The sequence below is a fragment of the Hippichthys cyanospilos genome, chromosome 9 (genome assembly GCF_059441005.1).
Source record: "Hippichthys cyanospilos isolate Australia breed blue-spotted pipefish chromosome 9, RoL_Hcya_1.0, whole genome shotgun sequence".
Lineage (NCBI taxonomy): Eukaryota > Metazoa > Chordata > Actinopteri > Syngnathiformes > Syngnathidae > Hippichthys > Hippichthys cyanospilos.
In genome coordinates, this window is record NC_142377.1 from 17,221,244 (window position 1) to 17,241,731 (window position 20,488).

At 39.5% G+C, this 20,488-nt stretch overlaps 2 protein-coding genes across 12 annotated transcripts in view; one reads left to right on the forward strand and one right to left on the reverse strand.

The window, feature by feature from the left end:
• The first annotated feature begins 549 nt into the window (after window positions 1-549).
• Window positions 550-7,402, forward strand: il17rc (interleukin 17 receptor C). 3 transcript variants are annotated; one of them, XM_088422357.1, is made up of 14 exons: window positions 550-1,449; window positions 1,693-1,947; window positions 2,833-3,061; window positions 3,329-3,432; window positions 3,532-3,646; window positions 3,730-3,771; window positions 3,861-3,967; window positions 4,293-4,349; window positions 4,431-4,485; window positions 4,648-4,871; window positions 5,056-5,109; window positions 6,183-6,234; window positions 6,324-6,419; window positions 6,561-7,402. In XM_088422357.1, the coding sequence occupies exons 2-14, from the start codon at window positions 1,846-1,848 to the stop codon at window positions 7,211-7,213; spliced, it is 1,890 nt and encodes a 629-aa protein (XP_088278483.1). In that variant the 5' UTR covers window positions 550-1,449; window positions 1,693-1,845; the 3' UTR covers window positions 7,214-7,402. The 3 variants fall into 3 exon arrangements, with proteins under 3 accessions (XP_088278483.1, XP_088278481.1, XP_088278484.1); XM_088422355.1 differs by having other exon boundaries at window positions 3,326-3,432; window positions 6,561-7,401; XM_088422358.1 differs by lacking the exons at window positions 550-1,449; window positions 1,693-1,947 and having other exon boundaries at window positions 3,022-3,042; window positions 3,326-3,432; window positions 6,561-7,399.
• Window positions 7,403-10,560: 3,158 nt separating this feature from the next.
• The window catches only part of erc2 (ELKS/RAB6-interacting/CAST family member 2), a 41,132-nt gene continuing 31,204 nt past the window's right edge, over window positions 10,561-20,488 (reverse strand). For 6 of the 9 annotated variants that reach the window (XM_088423551.1, XM_088423549.1, XM_088423548.1 and 3 more), the window contains 8 exons: window positions 20,103-20,225; window positions 16,460-16,583; window positions 15,505-15,665; window positions 14,684-14,831; window positions 13,989-14,591; window positions 13,224-13,291; window positions 12,924-13,146; window positions 10,561-11,669 (listed from right to left, as the gene is read on the reverse strand). In XM_088423551.1, coding sequence (XP_088279677.1) covers window positions 13,265-13,291; window positions 13,989-14,591; window positions 14,684-14,831; window positions 15,505-15,665; window positions 16,460-16,583; window positions 20,103-20,225 — 1,186 coding nt within the window. In that variant the 3' untranslated portion in view covers window positions 10,561-11,669; window positions 12,924-13,146; window positions 13,224-13,264. The remainder of the gene's footprint in view (window positions 11,670-12,923; window positions 13,147-13,223; window positions 13,292-13,988; window positions 14,592-14,683; window positions 14,832-15,504; window positions 15,666-16,459; window positions 16,584-20,102; window positions 20,226-20,488) is intronic. The other 3 variants (XM_088423544.1, XM_088423547.1, XM_088423550.1) reach the window with 3 other exon arrangements.

Here is a 20,488-nt window from a genome sequence, read left to right on the forward strand (position 1 = left end):
TTTTAAAAACAAAACAAAAAACATTAGCATTCATCACTTTGCTTGAAAAAAAAGTATGATATTGTTTGAAAATATCAAAAAATACATTGTCAACCCAAATCTAATGTTTCAAAGATTCAAATAAGTCCTTTGTAGGTGTAAACAAAAAATCAGCCAAAATGAACAACTAACCGCAACCAGCCACACTGCATGAAGCTGAACTTTAGTCAAAAAAAGTCAGACATTTGTGTTTAGTTTCAATTGGAATGGAACAACGGCAAACATGAACGTGAACTTGAAATTGCCAAAGGGTGTTCTTTTAATTATGCATCATTAAAAGAAGAATCAAAATGGCATGCAATGCAGACAGGTGCATAAATTATGTTTTTGATATGTGGATGGAAGCAAAACAACCTGAGACAACACACGATACAAATTCCACACAGGAAAACCAGACTACTGTATATATATATATATATATATATATATATATATATATATATATATATATATATATGCATGCATGGGAATATTAATATAATGGGGGGAGGAGAGAGAGAGAGAGAGAGAGAGAGAGAGAGAGAGAGAGAGAGAGAGAGAGATGAAGTTTGTGGTTAAGTGGCAGATACGAACAATGTGGGGCAGTGTCGCATTTGTGGAACATGAATTATGCATCTTGCTTTCCACTGAAAATGACATCACAGTGGCTGAAGGTTAAGATAAGGATCTTTGCTCACACACTCACACACACAAAATGCTACACTATAAATGTCATCTGACAAATCCCTCAACAGGTGAGCTGTGACTGCTTGTTGCCTCAGCCTTGAGCAACTGTAATAGAAAGCAGCAAAATGGTTGCCCCCTGAGAGGAATTTTGCAGAAACGCAAAATTAACCAGAACGTCGTATTTAGCTTACTTGAGACACAGAAACACATTTACATTATGAGAATTTTTGACTTCAGTACACCTTTAAGGGCACCATGACAGTAATTAGGAAGCATACTATCATGTTAGTGTTTTATCTAGTTTCTATTTCTTTTTGATTGGTCTGCAACATATTCAAACAGTGACTGGTACCAAAGTCTGCATCCCTACAGGTGAGCAACTGTAAATTGCTGCCCACGTAATTGTGGCATTATGTTCAACATAATGTGCTCCAACCGGTCCTGAGTCATATTTCCTGAGGGTTTGTCTGGTGCGCAACTAGTTTTTCAACTACTTTTAATGCTGAAATGCCACGACTATCGACTTGTTGCCAAAATGTAAAAGAGTTGCTTTTTAAGTTAAAGCTGGAGTTGTGCTATGATTCATAAATGGGGACTTTGAACTACCTGTCCTTACGTTGTTTAAAAAAAAAAGGAGAGAGAGGGTGTGGTGAATTCTCTCGGTTTTTTTCCCCTCCCGTGACTTACATGTGAGGCATTTGAATTCACTCCTCGGAATGGATTATATGACATTTATTCAAAAAGGTAAATCAACTTTTTATTATTATTTTTATCGTTATTACTGCTCATCAACTTTTACACTTAAACTAAGATTTAAAATGCTTTGTGAACCACTGGTGATTGAACAACTTCAGTTGGTATATATATATATATATATATATATATATATATATATATATATATATATATATATATATATATATATTAACTGATGTGCAAGATAGAGCAAATTCCTCAGCAGCCATTTTTTGTGACCCTTTTCCCCAGATTGACATGACACCAACCAAATGATGATTGTTTTGACTCTACGCCAGCTGGCTGTTAATCTCTAACCTCAAGTCACACAGTGGAACCTGACACTCCCAGCACAATCGCATGAACAAAAATGCTTGAGACTCTTCACACTGACTCAATGGAAATATGTTTCTTTTTCTTTGGCCCGTTTGTTGTTTTTTACTGGCTTTTTATAAGCCTGTCAACGGTTGGGTGGGAAATGACGTCTCCGAAGTCACATGTTCACAGGTAAGGCACCTTAAAACAGCATTTTGATTTCCTGTCACCTATCAGGGATGTTGTAGATTTGTACTTAAATGCATTATAAACGTTATTTAATTAAATGTTCTTGGTTCTAGCACCACAAACAACAAACATCACAAAACGAAGGGTTAAAAAGGTGTTTGAATGAGTTTCGTTGTGATTACAGCGTGTGAAAGTGGTCTTTTACCTGTATTAATTAATTCACTAACATTGATAGCTATAGGCCTCACTAATCCATTTTTACTGGGCTGTCAGTGAATAAATGAACTCATTCACAGCCTTTGACTATATTGGTCAACAATCCCTTTTAAATGGTCTGGCAGTGACCTATTTATAAGAAATGTTTGTAGTCAGTTCTTTGTGTATTTTCTGCATTCATAATGTTGTGAGTGGTACGTACTGTTTTTATGCGGCGGACACAAGTTTGATTGCTGGACGCTTGAAAGCGAAAAGTGGGTAGCAAAAATATTCTAAACAAATAAAAATAAAAAGACTTCAAATAAAAATGACTTTAGAAGAGTAAAAGTAAATGGAATGCAGTCTGTCAAAATAGTAGCCTTCTGAACATTAAAAATGGCCTCTAAAATATAATATACAGTATGTATTATATACAATTTAATATATAATATAAAATATACTGAAAAATGGCAGTAAACTAAACTTGCATTATTTTAAGTAAGAGAAAAACAAATAACAAAAAAGAATGCAAGCTCAAAATTGATGGGGGTCCTCAGACTTCTTTTGTGATGTATCAGTAAAGGCTTGGGTTTGAAAGAATGCTTGAGTGATGTCTGCCATCTAACGGAGAAAACTCTTACTACACCTTTCAACTGCCCAACACAAATATTTTTTCGTTCGTCATCTATTTAGGGTCTCACTGAGTGCACTGCGTCACCTGAGATGCCGCTCGGCATCCTGGAGAGCAATGCCGCCGACGTCAAGACGGTGACGCCTAAAGTGGAGCTCTGCTGCAAAGCAAACGCTCCACTGTGTCTACTAATAGACGCTGAACTCATCATCCACGTGGGTGAAGACGTAGACCAAAAGCTTCTCTCAAGTGACACTAAGGAGGATGCAGAGGTGGCCATATTTTCAGCAGGTGGCCATCACCTTCGTCGCAGACAATAACAATTTTGTAAAGTGTTTTATAGTAGTATGGTGACCATGAAGCAAAAATATATTTGAACACGAATAGTGGCACAACTCGTGTAGACAGACAATGTAACAAAACTTTCATGCATGTATTCTTAATTCTCTGTGAAGGAAGAATCTTTATTTCTGTGATTGTACAATATTGGTAGTTTTGTTTATTACTGTTGTTTTAAATGACGACAGTTGTTATGTTGTTCTCTACACTGCGCAGCAGCATCTGTGACGTTATGTTACAAAACGCCACCGACATTTCCGGCATGCCTGAGAGTGGAATTCAAAGTCATTCCTACAAGGCTTGATGCAAGGAAAGAAGCAAAGGTCAAATATGATTACATGATTGATTTTGTAAAAATGCAATAATAATATGTCCACTAATATGTAACTTATTTGACTTTTCCCTTATTTATGACTGCGTAGATGTCTTTGGTGATTTCTAATCCAGTCGGGGTTTCCTTCAGCAGTATAGTGTATGTTTATCCTTCAAAAGCGCTGCATCTCATCGGGGAAGTTGTGGCTCCTTCTCTTCATGAAGGTATCATTTTCAACGACATGTTGAACTGGTAGTTATAAAGGTCATGGCCGCTATATGACATTAGCAATTCTGTCTATCTGCAGTGTGCTCTCAAAATTTGCCCAAACCCATCAAAGAGTGTCACGGTGAGTGAGTCTACATATTGCAATATGTACAGTACTATGTGAAATATTTGCATTATGAGGAAAATAAACAAAAGCACTCCTTCTTCTAGTGCCTACAGTCAATGCTGTAATCAACCAAACAATGAAGCAAGTAGAGCTGATGTTTGCTGGAAGGAGCAACTTATGCATCCAGTATGAAGCGGATGGAAGGTGCCAGGTCTGTGTTGCAAAACAGATTGCTTGTTCGACATATTGCCATAACTTATGGATGGATTGATGGATGGACAAACAGACAGATGGATGGAAATCCCGCCTTACTATCCCTCATTAGTATACATATATTTTAAAGGACCTTACTGTACATGCCCCTCCTCCCAAATGCTTATTAGATATTGTCGTTAAAGGAAACAAAACATGTTAATGTTTTTTTTTTATTCCTTGAAAATGAAACCCAAACCCTAGAGCCTATTCCCCTTTTATTTCATGGGGTAGGAGGGCCTGCTTTACACAAGTTTCATTTCTTATTTGATGTCTCTTTCTAGGGTTGGGAGAGTAAAACCGTCCCACTGCACGCAGTGACCCCCTGCTTGTGTCTCCAGGTATTTTCATTTCAAACATGTCCAGGCCTGGTACATTGATTTGTGGCAATTTATACGTGTGAATAATGGATTTGTTTACAGGTTTGGGATGATGACACGCCAAGACGCTCTCAGAGCTGCCCCTTCAAAAATATTGGTATGTGAAAATCCAATGCGGCCTCCAATCTGATTGCATAAAAAACCCCAACTTGCTTCCCATAGTAAATAGTGGTAACAAAACTAAATATCAGCTTTTCAATGACATGCAAGTATAATAATAAGTTAAGTGCTGTTTATTAATTTTGGACATCCCCATTAGGGTTCCTTGAGAAAAACATTTGGCAGAACCTGAGCGCCTCTGTGGGCTACGGTCAAATGAACAACAAGGCCCAAATGCTGCTGTGGAACTTGTCTGCCCCCTGTAGGCTAGCAGGGGAAGTGTGGCCCTGCCAGTGGATTTCAGGTGATAATTGCAAGGAGATTGAGGGCTTTCGACAACATTTGGATAATGCAACATGGGAGCAAAACAGCAAAAAGCAATGGGTGAGAAAACAAAACAAAACATATTATCTTACATTATTGGCATACCCTCATGTTTTTTATTTTGTGTTTATGCGATTGTATGTACAACACTACTTTTACATCATGAATATAGAACGAATGATACACAGCAAGTTTGGCGGTAACCACACCGTGCACTTGACTAATATTAATTGTGTCCCTGCAGGTGAGAGTGGGTGCCTTTGAAGACATCAACCTGCAGTTGTCACCGTGTGTGATGGTAAAAAAAAAAAAAAAAAAAACGTTCTCAAGCATTCTCACTACTTTTTTTCCCCATCAAATTATTGTATGTTTATCGACATTATATTTGCTTTGGATATTGTCTTGCTGTCACTTTTTGTTTTGCTTACACGTTTTTATTTAGTTGTAATTTGTTTTTATTACAAAAACAAATGTTTTTGTTTCAATCTGTTTTAGATTTAGCATTAATATTTAAGGGTAGGAATCTTTCACTGTCTTACTGATTTATGATTTTCGGTGCACGATTTGATTCTACTGTTTTTTTACAATAAACGTTTATCGGTTCCAAAATGATTTACAAATGTTTTTGGCTGTAGAATCAGCAAAGACTCATGATCTACTTCAGTCTGCTTTGTGATACATAGTGACAAAACTGTCATTCTATTTTTACGTTTAAGTTTTGAATTGTAAGGGAAGCATCCTAAAAAAAAAAAAAAAAAAAAAAAAAAAAAACCCAGCATAGAGACCACAACTGCTACTCTTTTTTATTTTGATTCGTTCAACCACTAGCATGGAAGACGGAAGCCTTGTTATTTATTTAGCCATTGTAAACGGCTCTACAAAGAAGCAATATCTATTGCTAAACCTCAGAGACTTGATGGACTATTATTGTAATTAAGTAAAATATCAAAGTAATTTCACCCCGTTAATTCTTCTTGACGTATGCCAGCTTTTATAGTATGATAGAAAGTCAAAATTCTTGAGATATTGGCAACTATTAAAGCTTAATGCATATACAGTATGGACGTTTTTTTTGTTTTAGTTTGAATTGTCCGACTGCATTTGAATGCACCAGGTATCACCGATCAGCTACATTCAGCAATATTTAACACACCTCTCTTGGTTTTATTTATTTATTTTTAAATGTACATGTAGTATTTGTTGAGTGCAAGATAAAACAAAAGTTACGATTGTGTACAAAAGTAAAGTAACCTTAGACGTACAATAATGTCAAAATATATTTTTATCATCAATAAAAATGTTTCAATCTTAGTTTTAGTCAGCAAGTTGTTAGTTTTTGTTAACTATAATAACTTTGATATTCATACACAGGTGCATTTAAGGAAGGGGAACCTCTACCTGGGACCTTTCTGCTTTCATCGCAGTAAGTTTTCATGCATTAAAGATAAATGCTGTATGCAATTTAAACTTTTACAACGCTGAGGTTTCTTGTTTTGATTGTTGTCATTGCAGCAGCCAGGTGGCGCTGGAATCTGCTTGCCGTGGCTGTTTTGTTCGTGATTACTTTGACAGCATTCATCTTGTATCTTCTCCATGGCTTTGTCAAGAGTAGGTTCAAGCCATGCAAGATCTTTTACGGGGTGGATTGATTATTATTTTTGATTATGATTCATCTTATTCTATAGAGTAAGCGTTCATTTCTCTTTTAAAAAATGAAACTACCCTGATGACTATTTTTTTTTTTTTAAGTTGGCACAAAAGGTCATGTAGTCCTGCTGAGTCCGCCAGATGTGCACGACGCCGTTTCGGAGGTTTGTGGTCTGGGATGCCTGCTGAGGAATCAAGGCTTCAGCGTGTCTGTGGACCAGTGGAGCAGGATGGAGCAATGCAAGCTGGGGCCCCTTCCGTGGCTTCATTCCCAGCTGCTGCACGTGAAGAACTTGGGAGGCCGCACGGTGCTCATCCTGACTCGCAAAGCTTTGGGGCTGGCGCATGAGTGGAGTAGTTTGCAAGGGGAGGCGCTCCAGGCGGGTAGAGCAGACGTGAATGCGCCTGAGTCTCCATACTTGGATGTTTTCATGGCCTCGTTGTGTCTCATCCACTGGGACAAGCAGCAAGGCAGAAATGGAGAACGTTTTCTCCTGGTCACATTTGAACACGACATTGTGCAAAACCCTGGTAACTTGCCAGAGCCATTCCAGGGTCTTCGTTTGTTTCTTCTTCCCTCCCAAATGAAAACTTTCTTGTGTGAGCTTGCTGGAGGACGAAAAGGTAAGGCAGGAAGTGGAAGGACAAAAGCCATTTGGAATTGGGCAACTTTGGACAGATGGAAATTAAAGACTAAAGATGCAACATATTGTCAAGGAACAATGCCAGTACAGTGTAAATATTCTGGGATTTAGACGTGTCGCTCTGTGACAATAGAGCAGATGTAATGCAATTAAAATATGACTGAAACAAAAATGGTTTCCCCCCCAATAATTCCATACATTTTCTATAGGCGCTTATCCTCACAGGTCGCAAGTTTGCTGGTGCCTATTCCAGCAGACTACGGACAGTAGGCAGGGACAGGCATTTATCAATCACAGTTGACATAATAATTTATACAACAAACCAATTAGAAAGGAATTTAAACTGTTTCATTTTACGTCGCATCATAATAGATTCTAGTATGATGCGATGTAAAATGAAACAGTTTAAATTGATTCATCTTCTAGTAACTAGAACGAAGTATTTTCTGCTTTGAAGTTCCAGGTTGAGAAATTATGGGAATGTAAATCAGACCATAATTAGCCTTAGACGGCCTGTTCCTAATGTGGGACAGCAAATTATGTTGTGGAAATTGATTTTCAGTTTTGAAAACAAACAAAAAAAAAAAGTGTGCGGATTGACTCATGATTACATTTGTTGCAAATAGTTCCTGGTCTGTATTTCCTGTTTAGCAAACTTGCCATGCCCGTTTTTAATTTTGAAAATCTGTTCACGTCACATCAAGTCATGTAAGGAAGTGAATGAAGATAGCAATGTGCGTTGACAGAAAGAAAGTCACTTTTATTTGATGGATATAAACAAGCTGGCCAACACTCAATAGTAATATTCGGTTACAGCACATACAATAGCAAACCAGGGCACAGAGGACAGCCTCCTAGCTCAAAAACGGGAACATCACAGAGGATCCATGCTTCTGGCAACACTCTCTCCCCGATTCTTCATTTGTAGGTTCTCCCTTAAATAAATTCTTTTACATCACTTTTTCTCTTATGTATTTTAGCACACGCACCTACACACACACACACTTGTTGCCATAAAAATAATAAATACCCAATCGCCCACCCACACAGTCTTTTCTGAGTAACATTTACACCAGCAACCCCCAAAACATGCTGCACTCTCACAAAACTGAACAGGCTGTGGACTAAGGACTGGGGCGGGGGGTGGGGGCACAGTGAGACGCACGTCACTCTCAAACACCGACATCACACCGCCACGATGCAAGAGTGAGGAATGACGCTCCACGTTCACACAAGTAATCATTCAGCATGCTGGACACTCACATTGAACTTGCACCTATATGTCAGTACTGTACAGCTCAGAACATTGACTTTTACAAATAGTACAGCCTCCAACTGGCATCTGCCACAAGAAACCTTGACAAAAATAAAGCAAACGATGCAAAAATGAATAGAAAAACAATAAAATGTTTCTGGCATTAGTCACAGTGATTTGTTCAATATAAGGTTTTTGTACAGTAAGAAAAACAAAGTCAAGATGTTTTTAGGCTCCGAATTCCCCCGTTGCACGAGTCATTGTTTGACATCACGGCGGAGGCATCTGGCTGCATAGAGAACAGCACGCCATCTTTCCTTCCATCACCACTCACATTGGCACATAATGTTACAAATAAAATCAAATCAGCACAAATGGGCACGTTTGAAATGCAAATGATATATTTCACGGTAGGAGAACCCCCTACTTCAAGTATTCAGTGGATAAGGACCTGAAAAGGGAGGGGAGGGTTCACACTCAGCCCTCCTGATGGTAAAGTGAGAGGATTTCAGTTATTGATTGAATTTTCCTTTTCTTTTTTTTTTTTTGCTCCTCTGTTTGCATTGTCGTCCCTTATAAAACGCAACCTTATCATGATATATTTTTTTTTCTGTTATTGTAAACACAAACACAATCTGGAGACTCTTTGTGACAGGTGATGGAAGCTTCCCGTGGGAAGCTGATGATGGAAGATTGGAAAAATACATTTATATTTATATATTTATATACACACCAACCAACACTTGGTCAATACAGAGGAGATACCATGTAAAGGGTGTGGGAGGGGGGAGGAGTTTAGTAACAGTCTAATTCCGATTCCACTAAACTGTAACATCATGTCATATGTCAACACTTGCATGTACGAGACGACATCACATGATAAATCACAAGAAAGGAAATGCTGACACACATGTTCATAGTGATATTCTCACTCACAAGTGCAAGTTCCAAATGGGTGGCACAAATCATTGCTTCAATGGAAGTCACTGTAGTCCTCTTTTTTTTTTTTTGATTTGTAGTGTGAACACATGGTCCGAGTCGGAGGTTTTCAAAGTGTGGAATAGTGAGCCTCCTTCAAGTGAACATGATTGCATTCGTGGCATTTTTTATACTGTATGTCTATCATCTAGCTGCAACAAACACAAAAGTAGGAGGGAACATTTCTGCCATTTTTGTGTGGTTGCTGGAAAAAATGATCCCCTAAAGAAGGTTGCCGTGAAGAAAAAAATGCTGTACTTGCTAAAACTGTCAGTATGACGCCCCAGGAAAAACAACCAATCAACGAAGGTCTAGTTGATGAGTCCCAATTATTTGTTCTTATGAGCAGACTTAAATGAAACAGAAGCAACGTGACAATTTTTGTTTTACTTGCGAGCTAAGCAAATCATTTGTTCTATAGCCTTGTTTGGTAGGGCGCCGTCAATAATAATAATAATAAATAAATAAATACATAGATAATTAAACCCCCCAAATCCCACAAAAAGTAGCTACTTTTCAGTAATTTGAGGTTTTACCAAAGATATATTGTAGACTCAGTGGTAGATTATATCGATCATTGTTTTTGTGGTTGCTATACTGTTCTTTTAGGCATGAAGCTGTACAGGAAATTAAACTTTTACAGTCAACTCAATTTTTTTCCACATTGCTAGTGAAATTATGTGTCACTATTTAAGCTATCATTTAACATCATGTAGAATACGGTGCTGAAATGAATCCCTTGAAGTTGTCTTTTCTCACACTTTGAAAATCTCTTAACAAAGGAAGGAATGTAAAAAGATAAAAGGAATGTGATATTGTTTTTTACAAAGTTTCACACGGCATTTCCGCTCCATTTTTTTTGTTTGTTTGCACTTTGTATTTTCAAACATGGAATGTTCACCTCCACTCAGGTTTTTTCTCCAGATGCATAAAAACACTTAACATACCTGCCAACCACCATCCATTTAGAAAAAAATAACCATAAAGAGAAACTATTTCTTTTTTAAATCTTGTCAGTTTGAAATAATGTCTGACCACACATAGACACTCTCTATAGATTCTCGCTATGTATAATATGTATATTTATTATACTTGTGTACATCTTATTTATATATATATATATATATATATATATATATATATATATATATATATATATATATATATATATATATATATATATATATATATATATATATATATATATACTGTATATATATATATATATTTTTTTTTTTTTTTGAAGGAGGCCACCTTTGTGAGAGGGAGTGAAACAGGTCACTACATTTGGGGATGTGGCCCAGACTACGAGTGGAAGAGACGGGTTCAAGGGTGATTGAGGGTTGAAACTCTAAATACATCTTTACTACAGGATGCCTCTTCCTAATTCTTGTACATTTGTGTAGGATTCGCTAGTCTCTTTGGGGGTTCAACAATTAATCACAAAGTGCCCCTGGTGACATATATACAAAATTGTCTACTGCTAAAGTTTATGTAGCCTACTCAGCTGTAGAAGAAGCTAAAGACTACCTTGACTAACTGACCATTTCTATTAAGCACCCAAAACAGGAGCACCATGAGTTAAAAAAAAAAATCCTGCAACAAGACGAGGTGTGTAGGTGCATAGTCTCTTTTCATAATCTGGCAGATTTTTGTCACTTTCTGGGCCACTCTAACCGGGTGGTGTAATTACACTTTGAGTCGATAAATTAATTCATGCAACACTAACGTCTGCATAGATTGATTTTCTTTTTCACTTTGATGGATTGAAATGAGGTAATATGAAGATGATGGCAAACTCAAGCCAAAACAAGCTGGAGGGCCCTCATGTTCATTTCAAGGCACCTCTTCCAAAAGTGGCCACCGAAGTCTCCATGGGTGGCACGCTGGATTCTTCACGTTGAACATGAGATCCTCTTTGAAGGTGACACCAGTACAAAGGTACAAAAGAGGTCCGTGCGTGTTATCTCCGGGCTCATAGTCGCTATGATGTGGATTTAGATGTCAGCGTGGGGGCAGTGAAGATGAAGACATGACAGGGGCAGCCATCTGAGAAGAGGAGTCAGTCCGGCTTGAGGGAAGCAGACAGCAAAGGCGGCCATGACCTTGAAGCAACCACAAGACGGAAGAATGGAAGGAAGAATATGGGGCTTTGTCCAGGTGGAGAACAGTCTTACAATCTCCTGAGGAGGCCTTGTGTCCAGCGGGTGGCAAGCAAGGTGAAGGTGTATGTGAGGAAGAGCAGAGGCGCGGCGTTTTTCCTTAGCCGCTCCGTGCCCTTAATGAACTGTATTTCTGTGCTGGGGAATCTAAGAAGGTCTGCTCCAAGGTCACCTACAGGCACAATAGGCATAACAGGACCATATGAGCTCCAGTTAAAGAGCTTTATGAATGATAGTAATGCTTGGTGTTGACTGACACTGTCAGTGAGTCTTTCCCAACCCTTGCTAAACACTGAAAGAAGATCTCAATTTACTCACAACTACACTAGGTGAGAAATCCGGGGTTCAGTTCAGTTGTATGAATGACAACAGTTGAAAAAAAAGCTGTAGATATGAATATAGGAATACACAGCAAAACGTTCTCACACTGATGCTAAGCTAAAGTCTATGCTTTTTACCTCATATTAGTTTTGATTTGTCATTTTCCCCTGCTAACATTGCCGGCACTTTTTTGCTTACATAGCTTTGATGAAAAAGCTGCCCCTGCCAGAATGGACACTACATTGTTGTATTTTTCAGATGCATGAGGTTAGCGGTATGGCTCCACCAACTAAATGTTTGATTCCACCCACACAAGTCTAAACACTTTCCATTACTTTTTAAATTTTTTTTTAGCTATTTCCTTATCGGCGTCAATGTTGAGCTGCCTTATTATTTTTTTTACACTTCTTGAACCGTCGTTGACCACCCCAACAGAAATACGGTAAGAACCTCAATCATCTAGGAAGTGCGCTATCTGCTGGGGAAATGTGGTACTGCATGCATCCAAGTCATTTCGACGTGAAGGACATCTTTTGACCATAACATTTGAACCCATTTTCACGGCTTCTTGAGATATCCACTATTCAACCAGAATGGTTAAAAATGACACTTTGCATCATGTTCAGTGTGCAGAGCATTTGGACCCCCGTAAACATGGAACTGCGCTCTGCTTTCTCTAGTCTCCTGTTCTTCTGTTAATCAATGAGAAGAGAACAGTGGATGTCGAAAGCATAGCGCAAATCTGTCTGTTGATGGTGGCCAATTCAAACATATCATTTTGTTGTTTTGAGCGAACTTGACACTAGAATGTCAGTCTAGTGTAATTAATTTGAGTTTGTTCACAAGTTGACTGTAGATTCTGCGAATGTTTTCCAAGTGTAAATGTCTATGCAATCCTGCCACACAGAAGATTGATGAACATAACTCTGATCACCGGTAAATAAACAAACAAACAAAAAATTGAAATAACATATTTTGCCACATCTGATTATCTCTCATTGTACACTCATTTGCTGTGGCACAGAGGTTGGGAATAAGTGATACAGTCAAAAGACCGGTAAAGCATTTGGGAAAAAAAAAGTGAACATTCTTACTGATAACTTACCCGCTCGGCTGTCAGACTCCCTGCGCTTGACTTGCACACCTCAGGTCACGCATGCCCCCCCCCAAAACAAACAAACAAACAAACAAACAACAACAGCAAAATAAATAAATGAATAAAAAAATCCATAGTTCTTTTGCTGAGTAAGGTAAAAAATGTTTTGTCAGTGTCCTGGTAGTTCAACATCGTCATCTGGCTGCTTTTCCCCTAGTAGTGGCTGAGTCATCTGAACAAAAAAAAAAGATGTACTCAGTCAACAATGAAACAGCGGCCAATAGTGGAACTATTTAAAATTGATCTTACCCCTCAAAATAACTTTTGAACTTTGGTTGTCATAGCAACAATTATGCCCATATGCCTTCCTCGTCATCCTGTTGTTGGAAGCGTCGATGGGGGAAAACAAAAGTTAAAAAAACAATAACTGTTAGTTTCATTGTGTATCCTGAAGCGCATGACGGCGCCATAGCATTTGTGGAGACATTGGTGATTTATATCAAAATAATTTTCTCATTTCAGGAATATGTACGAAACTGATAGTCATTGAGGAATTTGAATCAAGAAAACATGTCCAATTTGATAGAAAGTCTAACATCTCTGTATGTCGGGAAGGAACCGTGTTTAGTCCGGGTAATCAATGGGAGTTATAAAGTAATCAATTACCCTTGGTACTCAAGTGCTTAATTAATCAATCAGTAGTACTTAAGTATCTGATGCATTTAAGTACTTGTAATACTTTAGTATCTAAAGTAATCAATTACTATTCCTAGTATTTTTTTTATTTGATTTTATTTATTTATGGATTTATTGTTTAATCACTTCAGTACTTAAGTACTTAATGTATTGTGTGGTCATGTGTGTAATGTAAATCAATTACTTTGAAACTTAAGTAATTACGCAAGTAAGGGATTAAGGAACTTAATAAAGTAAGTGATTACTGAATACCAGAGGTGTCAATTACTTGTGTTTAGTTTGTTTGTGTTTTTTGCTATTTGTGGCTATGACTAACCCTGCATAAAAGGAAGTTAAACGCATTGATATAAGCACCTAAGAGCGTGAGGGACTTCTCACCTGGTCCGGGGAAGGACGGTGCCCAGCATGTGGGGGTCCTCGGCCAGGACCGCCACGATGATGAGGCGAAGGGTGGCGCGGATGCTGCCCATGGTGTTGGGGTTGAGGATGCTGAGGATGTTGCGGATGCTGAGGGTGCTGAGGATGTTGCGGATGCCCCGGGTGCCCCGGGTGCGGGTGCTGAGGGTGAGGCCCCTGTTGGAGCGGGCCATGTGGGTGCTGGGGGTGAGGGTGCTGCGGTGGGAGATGACCGTGCGGATGCTGCGGCGGATGCTGGAGGTGCGGATGTTGGGGCTGCGGGGGACGCGGGTGCTGCGAGTGCTGGGGGGGCGGCTGAGGGTGTTGCTGCGGGTGCTGCGGATGTTGCCCGTGAGGGTACTGGAGCTGCGGCTGCTGGGGGTGAGGGTGCTGCGGGGCAGCCTGCGGGTGCTGCATGTGAGGGGCGTGCGCATACGGGACCTGCTGGGCGTGGGCTGGGTGGGCGTACTGGGTCTGAGGTTGCGGCTGAGGGTGCGGGGCCTGGGGCTGCGGATGGTGCGGGCCGTGTGGATGATATTGTTCGTCTTCGTAGTTGTCAGCAATCAACTTCATTCTGCTTTGAGTCTACAGGACGGGAAGGCAAATCACAAGGGTGGGATTATCCTCTTGGATTATTTAGCGGATTCATCATTCAAATTGTGTGTTGTAATACGAACGTGCTGTTTAAGTTGGTGCATTAGTTTGTCCCGCTCCCGCTTCAAGGACATCACCTCTTCTTGGGTCTTCTTCTTGTTGGAGGCAGACAGTTCCAGTAGTGCAATGTTAGCGTCTTTTTCACTGATCGCAGCTAGCAGGGCTTGTTGTCTGGAAAAGGTTCACATAATGTAATCAATTACCCATTTGGACAACATTATGATAGCGGTGTGGCAGCGAGAGGTGTGGCTTCAGCCAACGAGATGTTTCACTTCCTGGTTAGAAATGTCTGTAGCAAAAACACTCATTTTTCATGAAATATAAATTGCTAATGTGCCAAATGTAAGATTTCATCATTGTACTTGCATATATTTAACTGTGAATTTTAAAAATCTCACAACATAGGCCCTTTAAATAGGGAACATGCAAATGCAGCGCAAGGCATGAGCAAAAAACTTTGAGGCAGACTTGCTAAACACTAATACACCGCAGCGTCGGATTTCAAATTAATCCTCAACATAATGAATAATAAAATTCAAATTAATCTGCTCTTATGCAGTGACTTTCTGGTGCCTCTGTGGGTTGCCTGGCAACTAAGTATGTTCTCAGGAAATTTTTATGCTGGGGAAATGAATGCTGACAGAGCAGCGCTGTGAAGCTACAAAGCAAAATGTGGCGCAGCAGATCTTCTCTACCGTCGCTATTTTTCTGTCAAACACCATCCGCATTCAGAGAACACATTCTTCTAAACAGTGATATGAGCAAGGTCGCTTTGAGTTCAAATTCTCAAAACGAATCCCCCAACAGACTCAACAAAAGGAACGCGGGGTGATGCGCCACTCACTTCATCTCGAGAATCTCCTCCAGCTGTTTCCTGCGTTCTTGCCTCATGTTGGTGAGGTGGCTGTCCCGCTCTTGCAGGGACTGCTGCGTGGACGAGAGACGCTGCTTGGTGGAATCCAGTTCTTGCCTCGTCCTCTCAAGTGTGTTCATCAGGTCCTCCAGCTGTGTGACGTACAGGAAGAGTACGTCGTGTGCAATGGAGCATAGCAGTGTGTGGTGTGTAATTTAAAAGCAGGGGTTATCAGCTTTGGCCAGTAATGGGACATTGTGATTTCCTAGGAAAGTTAAGGAAGCGATCATTTGAAAGTGTAATAACTTGCTGATATTTATCTGACTAAGATTTGTTTAAAATTTATTGAAAACAGAGGCGCAACAATTAATCAACAACTAATCGATTGTCATATTTATTGATATTTTTTGATAATCAATCAACGGTTTGGTTGCCTTTTTAAATTTAAAATTGTCAAATTTTCACAAAATTTCAAACTGGTGTTGACATGTTCTCCCCGTGGATGGTACTTTTTGCCTTTAAATATTTCCTACTCAACAAACAGCTGAAAATTCCAGCACTGACTTTGATTCTCCTTTCCCGCATTACACCAAGCAAGAATATTTTGCAATTAGAGCTTTCAAAAATTAATTCATTAGTTAAAGACTAATCAATTATCAAATTATTCAACAACTTTTATGATAATCAAACTAACTTTTAATTTAGAATGATCAAACGCCCAAAATTCAGCCTCTCAACATCAATTAGTCCTTTGACGAATTTGTATGTTTAGCTTTTGTGCCTAATCAATACATGACATGTAGTTTTACTTTGGAAAAATGATGATCGAAAAAGGGACTGAATATTAAAAAAAAAAAAAAACAACGTCCATCCATCATCTGCAAAGTTGTTTTTTCACTAAACAATACAAAATCATGGCAGCCTAAAAACACACACACATACGCACCTTGGAGTGGTGTCCAGTCTCCAAGGAGCTGTCCTTCCGTGCATCCTGCCCCAAGCCTTTCTTGTCCCCTTGGGGTCCCAGTTTGATGTTTGTGCCTTTCTTGGTCGGGTCTTTGCCTCCTTGTCTGGAAAAGCACATGTGGTTAACAGCAAACCAATCACTTCCACTTCATTAAAATAACTACTTAGCTGCCAAGAAAAACATTCTCGAGGCATTTGATGAAAGGTAAGTAGATTTGGGAGGAGTGCTTGAGATACTCACTCACGAAACACAACCAAACAACACTTCCAAGTAGTGTCTTGGAGGATTAGTCCATTTGGAATCATATTAGTTTCTGAATGGTAGCAAGTCATGAAAGCACACGCCACGCAACGCTTGATGGCTTCATGTTAGCAATGGGAAGAGACTCACAAGTCGGGGCGCCCGAGTTAGTGCGGGGCTTAGGTGGAAGTGGGGGGTAAGAACGTTACCTACCTGGGCGCTAAACTGCAGACGGGGGAAGGGAATGGTAGAAGAGGGACGACAGGACAAGTGGGAAACACATTGGAAGCAGTAAAAGAAATTAAACAAAAATGGAAAACAAGACATTAGACCAAGAACATTAATGAACACACTCAAGTCATGTTTCCACCCAGCAGTAACAATTCTCACTTTTACAGTGCAGCTGGATCTCGCCCACTATTGGCTAGAGATAGACCGATACGTTTTTTTTTAGGACCAGTAACGATTATTAGTAGTTCAGGGGAATGATAGAATGATATTTGGACACAATATTCATTATTATCTTATAAAGCTAAATGAAACATCAAATGAATAATTCCCTGAAATAAGTGCAGTTATAACCCTTTCATGGGTTTACAAAGAAATTCTCATTGACAAAAAAATTTAAAAATGCACTTCCTGGATATTCGAAATACAAAAAAAAAAAAAACCCTGTCAATTAAAAAAAAGAACATAAACGTAACCTTTGAAAAAACTAACAAGAAATGTTTGAACAAGGGCTGCTTTTAGAAAATTCGCATCATGCTGGGAATCATACTTAAACCCCCCCCCCCCCCCCCCCCCCGGCTAAAAACACCCTCTAGGGGTTCTTTTTATGCATTACATGTGTATGCAAACTACCGGTATAATGAAGTGTTTAATGGGTCGTTCTCTTTCAAGCAAATAGCTCAAATTCAAAACAAGTTAGCGTGCCAAACAGATACGGGGACAATTTAAAGGGTAGCAATTTTTGACCATCATAGATTTTGTCAAAACAGAATATTTGTCAAAACAAAAAAAACCAAAAACAAATATTGGAGTAATAATCGGCCCGGTGGGTCATCGGTCTATCTCTACTATTGACCAATCACTGGACAGCAGTGGCACAGGCTCCACGGTTGAGTACCACCATTGCCCTGGGCAATCCACATTTCCCACAATGGAAACTCAAACGCGTGAACTAAGCCGTACTGCTCGGTAGAAAAGTTCATCGTCAAACACGTGGGAAGCCGTCACGACGTCTGTGAGAGCGTCGCATCTGCGATCGCGTGATGCACTTTCGCTTGGGGAAACCACTGTGTGCATCTGCTGCCAAGGGAAGCAGACATGCAATCAGACAGCAAAGATCAGGCTGGGGAAACGAAAGGAGGAACTCAGAAAGAGAGCAAAACTAGGAGAAAGAACCAGTTGGGGTGCAGGGTTGGTCGGACCCGACGTTTGAGGAACGGGAGTTGAATCTGGACCGCGCCTACAAGAACCTCCCACCTAGGATGAAGCAAGTGAAGCAGCAGCCCCTTTGCATGCAGGCCACTGGGCCATGGATTTCCCTTGTATCTGCTAGGGCAAGTTCAGCAGGGAAGGAGCAAGTAGGAAGCACTTAGAGAAGAGGGCGGGTGATGTTTCTTGGGTGGCACGAGGGTGGAGTAAGGGGGCCCAGGAGTGAACAGATGGGTGGGCGGGCACATGCATACCAAAAACCAACAGAAAGACACAACACATGTACGCGTGTGTGTGCTTGCATGTTAAAACACAAAACACTGAAAAACAATATTTCTGCAAAACAACTGGAAAGTAGATAGAAATCATATCAAGATGAAAACACAGACAGGACAGTTACTAGTCCATGTGTATAGTTGAATTTTGTTTTGATAAGATAAAGCATGTGGTAGGGCCGCATGATATGGCCAAAAATTAAAATCTTGATTTTTCACCGGTCATTCTGAATGATTACAATTTTAATTGAAGCAATAAATCCAACAAGCAATTATTTAATTGTTTAATTCATGAAAACATAAATAATGTCGAAAATATGAAGGCAACAATATTGCGAACTGATTCTGAATCAGTCATTTTCATCGTGCATGCATTACTTAAATTTTAATTACTGATTCTTTCACGAGTCCAGGCATACAATCCTAGGTATTTAATTAATTCTTTTCAAGTGTTGGGCACTGAATGAGTTAAGTCATTAGGAAATATTTTAAACATGTCTTGTACACTTGTCCAGCATTCTGCCACTTTTCCAAAGCACCGTTAACACAAATTATTGAAATTTCAAATCTTAGATTTTTAAGATGGAAAAATCAGTTGAATAAATCGGATTTATCGCCCAGGCCCAATTTGAACAGAACTGAACCAAGTGTGATTTTTTTTTTTTTGTACTTTACTCAGTCAGATGACTCATTTTATTCTAAAAGTATATGTTGATTACAGTCTGAATAAATAAGTGACAAAAGTATTGGGACATCTGGCTATTACGCATGCAGAAAGTGGAGTCTACCTTCATGAGTTGTAATCCATCTCAGAGGTGCTTGAAGGTCAAGTACTTGCACACCAAGTACATGTTCTCCTTTTCACCTATGTTTTATTTTATTAATGGTCCATTGTGTTTAAAATATACATTTAACTTTAACAATACTTTTAGTAATGTGTTGTTTTTGTCAGGTAGACAAGCAATTTTAACTCAGGAGTAATTTTAGTAATGTACTGTTATTGTTATGTATTTTATTATTATTCTTTTAGAGTGACATTTAGCATCTGTCTAATGGCTGAAGATGAGATCTTTTGGACTTTGGGCTAGTTTACAGAAATGTTTATTATTATGTACCATCCCTATTTATAATAACATTAACATTTTTTAACCAGTTATTCACAAAACTCTCCAGAATTAATCAATTAATCACATTCTCAACAACTATTTATTTTCTTTGAAGCTTGTCTAAAATGTTGTGGTAAAACACGAATCAAGATTGATGCGGAAACGACGGGTCAGTGAGTGAATTCATGAACGAACCTTTGCACATATTGTGACTAATAAAAGCATCAAACTGTCCGTTAAATGATTAAATGTTCGCGAGATACTCGCCACATTTTTTTTGTTCATTTTCATATAGTGCATGCAAAAAAAAAAACATGCATGAAAAAAAACCTAAATAAAGATTCACTGACCAATTTATTTTATGGTTTGAATGCGAAACAAATAAATGAGCCGTCTCAAGCAGTCCAAAATCAATCCAAGGCAGCAAAGCAAGCAGATTGTAAGAAAAAAAAAAACGCAGAGATATTTGCGTCATGTGACCACTAGCGTCGCCCTGACGCAAGCACCCGCGAATCGTTCCACAGACCGCGACGCCGAGCTGGAGTGCCGGGGCAGAGCACTCACTTGCCCAGGAAGTCCCACACCATGCCCCCTATCTGCTGGGGGGCAGCGGACATCGGGGGAAGCGGGTCAAGGGGGGCTCTGCCACCAGGACGAGGAGTTGGGCGAGGGAGGGAGTGAGGGGGGCTGTGTTGGGATGGGGGCGGAGGATTTTGGGCAACGCAACATTGCAAGAAATACAAAAGGACAATATTTGGATGGTGGTTAAGGGTAGAAAATGGAGGGAATCAATAGTGGAAAGGCGGTGAAGAAAGAGGGAGGTGTGGAGATAGAAAAGGGAGCAGGACAGAAAAGTGGGTAAAAGGTGGCAAAAAAAGAAAACTCAATTAATCAAATGTCTCTAGTAAATCAATGCAGAAACAAGAGGAATCCTTTATTCTCTTGCAGTC